This window comes from Theropithecus gelada, chromosome 4 (assembly GCF_003255815.1).
Source record: "Theropithecus gelada isolate Dixy chromosome 4, Tgel_1.0, whole genome shotgun sequence".
In the NCBI taxonomy this organism is placed as follows: Eukaryota; Metazoa; Chordata; class Mammalia; order Primates; family Cercopithecidae; genus Theropithecus; species Theropithecus gelada.
This window is the reverse complement of record NC_037671.1, coordinates 124,724,649-124,735,082: the sequence shown is the minus strand read 5'-3', so window position 1 is coordinate 124,735,082 and position 10,434 is coordinate 124,724,649. Positions and strand designations below refer to the sequence as shown.

The 10,434-nt window shown below is 46.9% G+C and overlaps 1 protein-coding gene across 1 annotated transcript in view; it reads right to left on the bottom strand.

The window, feature by feature from the left end:
- Positions 1-2,480: 2,480 nt before the first annotated feature.
- Positions 2,481-10,434, bottom strand: part of RNASET2 (ribonuclease T2) — a 28,923-nt gene continuing 20,969 nt past the window's right edge. Inside the window, exons 7-9 of the mRNA XM_025381629.1 lie at positions 6,409-6,454; positions 3,614-3,688; positions 2,481-2,768 (exon numbers count right to left, since the gene is read on the bottom strand). Of these exons, the coding sequence (XP_025237414.1) occupies positions 2,565-2,768; positions 3,614-3,688; positions 6,409-6,454 (325 nt within the window). The 3' untranslated portion in view covers positions 2,481-2,564. The remainder of the gene's footprint in view (positions 2,769-3,613; positions 3,689-6,408; positions 6,455-10,434) is intronic.

Below are 10,434 nucleotides of genomic sequence, written 5' to 3'. Positions count from 1 at the left end.
TTCTCAGTCACCTCTGCCCAGTGTTAACAGCGAGAACCATGTGGTCAGAGTTGCATCTTTCTGAGTTGAATCTGGAAAATGCACATGACCTACTTGTTTAATGATGTAAAAACATGTGCTTGGATCTGATCTCCGTCACCGAACCTTAAACGCAGAGTCTTCCCCTTCTCCCGTGGCTCATGAGTGCCTTATACTTAAGTGATCTGATGCAGGTTATCAAACGCTTATGTTCTACCTGCTACTAAGCTCTAGGCCAAAAAAGAAATATTAAGAGATCCAAGCATTTGCTTGTGCTGGTGTTTTGAACCCTCCAGCACCTCATCAGTGCTTTCTTCCATTTAGCTGATGTGACGATGGCAGGAAACCAGCACTCAGCATACGATGTTTTACTCCGCAACCCATGCCTCCCACCAGGATGTAACCCTGTTGGCATCCCAGTCCGCTCTCAAATGCTCAGACTAATATAATAAATACACACTACTTAAAAAAAAGAATGACTTGTTTAAAAACTGCAAAGGCAGCCGATTGCAGACAGCCTCTGAGGAGCTGCTTTCCTTGACCCCCCCAAGGCTATAAAATAAATGCAATTTGAATAGGAAGGCTGTTCAAATCCACCAGCTCATCTGGGAATAATGAAGATAAAACCCGAGCCTTGAGCCGTGTTTGCAAAATGACTCAAAAAAAGAATTGACATCATTTAAAGGACTCTGAGGCTTAAGGGTCCACACCCTGAAGTACACCCACTGCCCAAGGACACAGAGCAAATGCAGGAATAATGCCCTTCCAGGTGCAAAACAAATCAGACCTTGTCCCTTTCACAGGCATCCAAACACAAATCACCAGTTCCCGACAGAAACAAATCCTGCCCTGCCACGCCGCAGAAAAACACTGGAGACAGAAATGAGCTCAGAGAAGGGCTGAGGGACAATGACAACATGGGGACCCTGGACCCTTGGGCTCCACTAGCCTTCCCCCCAGCATGCAGAAGAGGGCTGAGCTCCTCCCTCTATTACAGAGGAGGCAAAATAAAGGGAATGCTTCCATGAAATCCCTGATCATCTCCCTCTGTCGTCTGAAGAAGCTGTCAGGCCTGGCTGGGTGCTGCCTGTCTCAGGGAACCGGCTCTTACCGCAGAGCTCATTTCCGGAGGGGCAGAGGGCCGTCCTGCGTCTCCTTTAATGCCTGCGGGGGACACAGAGGGCACTTAGTCTAGGATCAAGACTGCCAACACCTGCTTTCTCACTATCCCATCTGCCTGGTAAACCTTTGTCTCTCTCTGAACATTCTGCATTTCAGATTGTCTTGTAGACACCATGAAGCGAGGTTTTGCTTTGAGCCAGTTTGAAAATCTCTTCTTTAAATGGGCGAGTAAAGCCAAATATTCACAAGCATTGATACAGCTGGCTTTTTTGGTAAATTATGTTGACAATATGGTTATTCTGGGGATTAAATATTTCACGTGTTGAACACAACGCCTGGCACAGTGTAAGTTCTATTGTAAATGTGTGTTGCATAAAACATAAATAGGATGTTAACGTGATTAAGACAAAGAGAGAAAAGGATTTAGAGAGAGAAGAGGCCAGGAGACGTGGGAGAAGACAATGCCAACAGGTTGTCTTAACAACACATGGAAAGTTCCCACTGCACAGCCCCCAGACGCCTCACTCCACGAGCGAAATCCCTGCATGGCAGGCCGAGACCATGGGTGCAGCAGTCTGCCTGACAAGAGCCGTGTCATCACATATCTAGAAGGAAAGGTCACCTCCGGTTCTGGAACACACGACGGAGGCACATTTCTCTGGGGGCTCCATGTACATTTCTAAATACGTGTCAGTGCAGGGACCCTCTGATAAGAAGGAAGTGAGGCCTGACAGAAGCTGCCCTTCCAGTAACCCGGAAGAGACTGCTCTGACGGAGACAGGGGCTGGCTGCTCTCTGAATACACCCAAATCTCCTAGGGCAGGAGTGGCAAAGTCACCGTTCCAGGACACACCCGTAACCACACAAGGCTTCCAACAAGGGAGCAGCTGGCTAAGGAACGATGTCCTGGGGCTCTGGCCACATGGAACAGACCCAATCTGAGCTAGAGACACCGCCCGGGCCCACCAGGCATCGGCATGGGCGCCTGCCATGCGCAGAGCTCTTTGTCTGGACGGGGTCCCTGCGCCAAGAAGGCAACAGGCTCTGAGGGGTAAACGCAAGCAAGAGAGTCCCCTGAATCGGCGCCATCTGTCCGAATTCCAAGTATGCCTGCCTGATTTACCAGGGCACTGACGAGCTTAATAGAGAAGGAAAAAAAAAAACAATCTGTGAACTTTATTCAAAGGACAAAACAGCCACTGAGGCGTGGGACAGTTCCTCTCTCCCCATGTACGCTGCGCACACTCACTCTACATGGACCACAACATCCAATTCACAGGCATGGAAGGGAAACAGCAAAGCAAACAGAAAGGCTTGCTGTGAAAAAGCACACACGAAACTTCCCTTTGGAGCTGTTTTTTAGAAAGCTGCAGTTTGTGAATTTCTCTTGCTTTTTAAAACAGAATATTTCCAAAACTTGGGCATCAGTGCTTGATCTTTTTAGGTGGGGGATAGAAGACTGGGCCATCTTCACAGACCCTCAGACCCCGGCTCTCAGTGTCCCCATCTGCCAGCCAGGCTTCCTGCTTGAGGGACGGCTGCTCCCCCGGTTCAGTGCAGTTTTGCAGCTGCTGGTCTTGCTTAGTGAGGCACAGTTCTATCTGACCAACTGTCTGTACTTCTTCATCCTAAAAATAAACGATGAAAGACACTTTAGAATTCAGATCTTGGATTATCATCAAGGTCTTATGATCATGAACTTTCAGAACTTGAAGATAACAAAAGCAGAGGCTCCACACCACAGGTTCGAGTTTCCAAGAACAGACCCCTTCATTTAGCAGAAGGCTGACATGCACTAAATTGGAGCGGGTGGCTCTAGGAGACTCGCCTGTGGGCAGTGGAGCTGGGCTTGGGGCTTGGATCTCCTGGTCACCACCAGAGGCCAGCCTGGCAGCCCCGGTGAAAAGCCTCTGCTTTTATCTTAGAGAAAATTAACAAAGACACAGATACAACAGCACTCAACATACCTATTAAGATATTAGGAGAAAAAAACGGCTTTTGTAGGCCAAAAGGGCAACAGTACCCTATTGCTAAAAGAACAGGTATATTCTTGTTAAAGATAAGCAAGAAGACAACCCTGTCCTCGCATGCTGTCAAGGAACTATGCCTGCTCACACACAGCACATGCTCCCACATACACGCACACCCACATACACAGATGCGCAGGCCTGTGCACACATGCAGAACATGCCCATACGTGCACACATACACACACAGCACATGCACACAGATACACAGGACCATGCACACACACAGCACATGCCCACATGCATGTACACACTCAAAAAGGTGCACACAGCACATGTACACATGCATGTACACACTCACGCACACACAGCACATGCCCACATATACAGACACAAATGCACAAATACAAGTCTGCCCATGGGAACTGTATGGTGAAGACAAAGTCATCAGGAAACTAGAACCTGTCTTTTGAGAAAAAAAGGAAGACACAACATAACTGTCTAACCTGGCTTGGCGGAAGGCACTGGATTTTGGGTATCACTCCATATACTCTGGCGAGGGCATCTTTAAAATCTGCAACCTGATATTAAATACAAGTATATTAGAAATTAAACTTCAACAGAAAAGATCTGACAGTTCTGGGCTATCCCAAGTGCAACAGTGGCAGGGTCCTGCTCTCCCCTGGCTGGCAGGGACAGAACCCAGCACAGGTGTGAGAATGAAGCTCCCATTCCCACCAGCAAAGCAGAGGATGCTGTCATCCTGGGTTTCATCCCCAGACCACAAGCTGCTCACTGCGGCTCTGTTTTCTCTCTATTCCTGTTTCTCTGGAGAGCAGAGCTTTCCTCCTCCCAGTGTCTTTCCGGGCCCCACACTCCCTCCCAAGCTGTCTCACCTGAAATGCCACCTGCCACAGCCACCCTCATCCACCGACTCCTACTCCGCCTTTCATGGCCCACAAAGCTTTCTCAGCCCTGCCCACTCTGAAGTCTCCCTCTCTCCCGACCCCCTTCCCACGGCGGACACATTCTCCTTCACAGAAGGCAGGCCCTGGGAGCCCTCAGGTACCGGTCCCAAAACTGCAAACCTAGACCCCCGTGTGCTCCAACCTCCTCTCGGACGAGAGGCCTCCTCCCCGCTGTACTGAGGGAATCCTCCCCTACTGCTTCTGCCTCGTGCCTTCTGAGTCCAACCTCCTAGGAGGACACCTGCATCCTCTAAGCCTCATGCTCTGGCTTTTGGGGGCATTGAACTGGGGTCACCAGCTCCAGCAGATGCCTTTTGCCCCTTGCCTGCCTGTCTGCCCAGACACTGTCCACTCCTTCCAGGAAGCTCTCCTGTGACCTCCTGAGCACCTGCTCCACTGACCGCCTGGCTACTGGCTGCCATTCCTGCCCCAACGCCTTGGCCTCCTTCACACTATCGCTTCTTCTCCAGCTGCATGGCCATGGGCCAAGACTCCCCCACCATGTGGCCTACTTGGAGGGTCTCTGTCCCTAGTCTCTCCCCAGCACCAGGCAACCACAGCAACAAGCAAACACCCCAGCCTACTCAGAGCTCAGCACTGCTGGAGGATGAAGTCCTCACGTCTGTGGCTCCCACCCGGCCTCTTCCCAAACTTCCTGCTCTCCCCCTGATGCCCCTCAAGTGGCAACTGGTCTCACATCTTCCAGCCCCCAGCTCTGCTCCACTGAGCCACTCCCCCCAGGGCCTGGGCAGGCTGCAGGCCTCCATCTCAGCAACGTATTTCCCAGGAAATGTCTGGGTCAGCAACTCTCCTGGGTTCTCCCACAGCCCTGATTTTCCCATAAAACAGATGAGTGGACAAGTGGCTGGATGCTGGATGTAAAAGCAGAAAGTCTCTCCTGACGATAAATCAAACTCCTTTCAAAGGACAGAACTCTGAGTATCCACCGTGCTGTTTCTGATGCCCAATCAAACGCCATTAGCACCTGGAAGCAGCTCAGCAAGTGTGTGGTCGCTGTGGCTTTTACCACCACTGGAATCAGTTCCCTGAACGCCAAGTTCTGGGCAACCATGGCAGGCACATTCCCCTCATCTATTCGCACATGAGTCCGGGTGAGGACTGTGAGGGCCCTGCAAGCAATCATCTTACGGCTTCCCGGGGCTGGGGTTGTGCGAGAGTCTGCAAAGGGCTGGCAGACTCCTTCCTCAAGTCCACTGCTCCCCACACCCTGGAAAAATGGCTGCACAGGTAAGCAGACACCACTGAGAGCAAAGACACTGTTGCCAATTTATTTCTCAAACTGTCAAGGCACCAAAATAATTGTTCAACATACAGCCATCACCCCAGAACTGCTAAAATCAGTGACTTTGAACCTTTTTCTAAATCTACAACATGTGATAAATACAAAAACTATCTCAAAGAATCTGACACATTTCTCTAAGGCAAGAGTCTGCAAACATTTTCCGTAAAGGTCCACGTGGTAAATATCCCAGGCTTTGTGAGTAACACATGGGTCTCTACGGCAGCTACATCATGGGAGCACAAGCATCCCCAAGTAATAAAGGATTACAATTTTGTTGACAAAAACAGGCAACCAAGAGTGGAAAACAACTACTTTTTCTTTCCTTTTAAGAGATGTGATCTGGCTGTCACCCAGACTGGAGTGTAGTGGGGCGACCATGGCTCACTGCAGCCTCAAATTCCTGGGCTCAAGCAATCCTCTGACCTCAGCCTCCTGAATAGCTGAGACCACAGACACATACTATCATGCTCAGTTGCTTTTACTTCTTTGTAGAGGTCTCATTCTGTTGCCCAGGCTGGTCTCGAACTTCTAGCCACAAGCAATCCTCCAGCCTCAGCCTCCCAAGGTCCTGGGATTTACACCACACCTGGCCAAAAACAACTTTTTGTATATGCTTACCAGCTAATAACATCTTGTCATGCTTAAATGTCTATAGTGTTTTTTTTTAATCATAAAACAAATCACAATTTTATCATGAAAACAAACCACAAACATAAGACTGTGTTACAAAAGTGAATGTGACTCTTCAAACTGCAGATTCCACCTGCTCTGCCAGACCCTGGGGCACACGCTTCTCACAAAAGGAGCCGTGAATCTGTGCTTCCAAATCACTGGTCTAAGAAGCCTTCAGTTCATACACAACATACACAGAAAAATAAAATGCAAATAAAATCTGTTTAAATGATAACGGTTAAGTAGGAAGGGAATTTGCATTGGGTCACTTTACAGTCCACTGACTCAGAGGCTGAAATGGCCCTGCTGGAGGTCCCCAGGAGATACGCATGAGAAAAGAAGCAAAAGCAAGACTTACTTGGTAGTAATTGATGGATGGTTTTATCCCCAATTTTAGGAGCACACTAAAATTTAAATTTTAAAAAGTTAGCTGTATAATGAAGGTCCATTTTCCTTTCTTGTTCTTTTCAGATATCACATTTCATGGCAAAAATTAAGACACTCTTAAAGGAAAGTGCTTTTTTTCTATGACTTTATGCAACAAATGTGTCAACGTGGACAGCAAATAGATGGTTTCCAATCCCCGCCGCCTTCCCACCCCTCAGCACACACACTAACTGCTCCAGACACCCTTTCCAGTTCCTGACTCCTTCTGAGCATGGGATCACAGGGGCCACCGCCAAGTGGAGGTGGCACACAGAGCACCACCCATTTGCCACACCTGCTTTAAAAGATAGCAAATGAAATTGGATTCCAGGCTTATCCTGGTAAACCGCATTTGGTCAAATCTTCAAACACAGTCATGCGCCACATTTCGACATTCAGTCAGTGAAGGGCTGCAGGTACGAGGGCGGTCCCATATGATCATATTTCTACTGTGCCTTTTCTATGTTGAGATATGTTTAGATACACAAATTCTTACCACTGTGTTACATACAGGTGCCTACGGTACTCGATACAGTCACACGCTGTACAGGTTTTAGCCTCACAGCAACAGGCTATACCACAAAGCATAGGTGTGTCGTGGGCTGTATCAGCTAAGTAAGTGCACTCCAAGATATTCACATAATGACAATTTTATACCCCATCACTAAGCAATACACAACCATATGTTAAGTCCCTATAGCTTTCAATCGCCTCCTAAAGCCCTGCTACACAGAATCCTACCAAACTACTATATACAGAATTGACTTATTAAATTATAAAGGTACACTGTAAAAATTCTGAATCATTCCAGAAGAATATCCTAGTTCCCCATATTCAAGCCTTTGTAGAAAATTCTAGATCATGATCACAGAGTAGACACAAGGACTTTGACAGCCTCTGTGGGCACTAACTGATTGTCAGACTGTCTTGGCCACAGAGTTCCTGGAACAAGGACTGAGATGCCAGGCCAGGGTCCTTTCAGCCCCAGACATGGCCCGAACCCACAGGACCTCGCATACCCTAGCTGTTGGTGTTGTATGAATAACAGGTTTCAGACTTTGCAGCAAAAAAAAAAAAAAAAAAAAAAAGTAAACTAGCTCATGAATTTTTTGATATTTATCCTAAGTTTCAATGATCCTATTTTTGATATATTGAGTTTAATAAAATATTTTTGAAATTAATTTAACCTGTTTCTTTTTGCTTCTTTTAATGACGCTACTAGAACATTTTAAATGACATCTGTGGCTCGTGTTACATGTCTATTGGGTACCATGCTCCTGACCTGGGTGATCAAGGGAGTAAGGCAAAGAGAGAAAGATGTGGGGGAATGCAGCACCTAGCCCAGCACCATGCTTTCTGCTGAGTTGAGATGAGCTTGGCACTCATCCCAGGTCTTTATCTGTGGGTACTCTAGGACGTGCCATCAGCTCATCTGAGTCTATGGGAACCCTGAGAACTTTGCTTCAAGATGATTTGTGGTTTTTCAGGTTTGCTGCCTTCATACTATGAAGTGAAGAAAAAAATGTTACAGTTTTGTATTGTATTTTATTTTTTTTGACACAGAGTCTTGCTCTGTGGCCCAGGCTGGACTGCAGTGGTGTGATCTCGGCTCACTGCAACCTCTGCCTCTTGGTTTCAAGAGATTCTCCTGCCTCAGCCTCCTGAGTAGCTAGGATTAGGTGCACCACCATGCCCAGCTAATTTTTGTATTTCTAGTAGAGATGGGGTTTCACCATGTTGGCCAGGCTGGTCGTGAACTCCTGACCTCATGATCCACTGGCCTTGGCCTCCCAAAGTGTTGGGATTACAGGCATGAGCCACTGTGCCCGGCCTGTTACAGTTTATGATAATTTGAAAAGCCAACCTATGAGAAAAAGATAATTTGTGATACCAGTTTACAAGGAAAAATGAGGGGTCTTAAATTTTGACTTCTTAATTTTATTTTTAGATTAAAATTAAGGCACTAAGAATTATAGATTTCCCTTGCAGAAACTAAGAATATAATTTTTCTATAATTGTTCTTTATAGGTTCTAGCAAACATACTCTCAGTAGTGCTTTGCCCTCGCAGGCCCTCGGTGAACATTTACTGAATGAATGAATGAATGAATGAATGAATGAATACAGGACCCATCATCCCCATCTACATCAATGGCGGGGCAGCACTGGGCCCTGCTGAATCCCCACAGGGACTCCAGGACTTAAGAGTTCTGCACGTGTCTCGTGTGTGTGAGTGTGTGTGTGTGTGCGCGCGCGTGTCTTAGTCTGTCCAGTGTTGCTACACAGGAACACCTGAGGCTTGGTAATTTATTTAAAAGAGAGGTTTCTTTGGCTCACGGGACTGCAGGCTGTCCAAGAAGCATGGACCCAGATTCTGCTTCTGGCAAGGGCCTCAGGAAGCTTCCACTCATGGCAGAAGGCAAAGGGGAGCTGGTGTGTACAGAGATCACATGGCCAGAGAGGAAGCCAGGGGGTGGGGGCGGTGCCAGGCTCCTGTTAACAACCAGCTCTCTGGGGCACTGAGTGGGAACTCGCTCACCCCTGCAAGAGGGCATTAATCTATTCATGAGGGATCCTTCCCCACAACTCAGACACCTCCCACCTCCACACTGGTGATCAAATTTCAACATGAGATTTGGTGGGGATAAACCAACCACATCCAAACCATAGCAGGAAAGCTACTGAGTTTCAACAAGTATAAGTAGGAGCCACTTAATAAGCTATTTGTTGGATACAGAGATGAATTATTTAGAAAACCGATTTTAAAATTTTCGGCAGTATCCATTTATCCTCCTTTCTCTGTTTGATTAAATGAACTGGTTTATGGAGTCAGCCTGGAAAGCACCAGCACTCTGCGGCAGGGTCGGGACCGTAAGACCCATATTTTGAAACAGAGGGCATCTCTCTTGTTATCTCCAAAGTGGTTCCTACCCTTCCAGTCTTTCAGCAATGACAGACTTTCTTTTTAATTGTAAGTCTCCTGTGCTCCAGGAGCTACCTAAGACACTCTCTTGGTTAACCGTCATAATGACTTTTTTTTTTTTTTGAGACAGTTTTACTCTTGTTTGCACAGGCTGTAGTGCCATAGCACGATCTCAGCTCACTGCAACCTATGTCTCCTGGGTTCAAGCCGTTCTCCTGCTTCAGCCTCCCGAGTAGCTGGGATTACAGGCATGCACCACCACACCCGGCTAATTTTTGTATTTTCAGTAGAGATGGGATTTCACCATGTTGGCCAAGCTGGTTTTGAACTCACCTCAGGTGATCTACTCACCTCAGCCTCCCAAAGTGCTGGGATTATATGCATGAGCCACCACACTCGGCCCACAATGACTTTTGAACAGCTAATTAGCTACATTTTTTGGGTGAGAAAATGTTTCCTAAAATATTGCTCTTACTGCAAGAAAGCAATGCTTCCTCTATTAAAAACCTAAGATTAAATTATATAGAGCAAATTATATACACAAACTATATACAAATCAAAGTGTATAGGTCTGTGTACGTTTCTTAGCGTATGTACTTGGTAGTGCAGATTTTAAGAGCTAGAAGGGACTGCAGGGTTGATGGCAACCTATCCATTTATTTTACAGCATGGAAAGAAGATCTAGAGGTCAGATACACAAATTGTACAACTAGTTAGTGTCAGAACCAGGATGAAAAGGCCCACCTAAAGCCGTGCGCTCTGGGAGGTGATTTTTAAAAAAGCTTATTCACAGGGCATTATTTGATGTAATCTTGGTCCCCGCTAACCATGCCAAGCCCCTCTTCTATCAGCGCCTGAGCTCTATCCCACCCAAGTCGCAGCTGTTAGACCGCGTTTCATCAGATGACACAGGAGACCATCTGTGTGAGACAATTTTGTGCATTGAGGTAAAGCACATGTCTAGATAAGCAATGGAGGTTTATTCATCTTTTAAGCAGATTTAATTCAGAAACCTTAAATACAGCTGATTAGCAAAG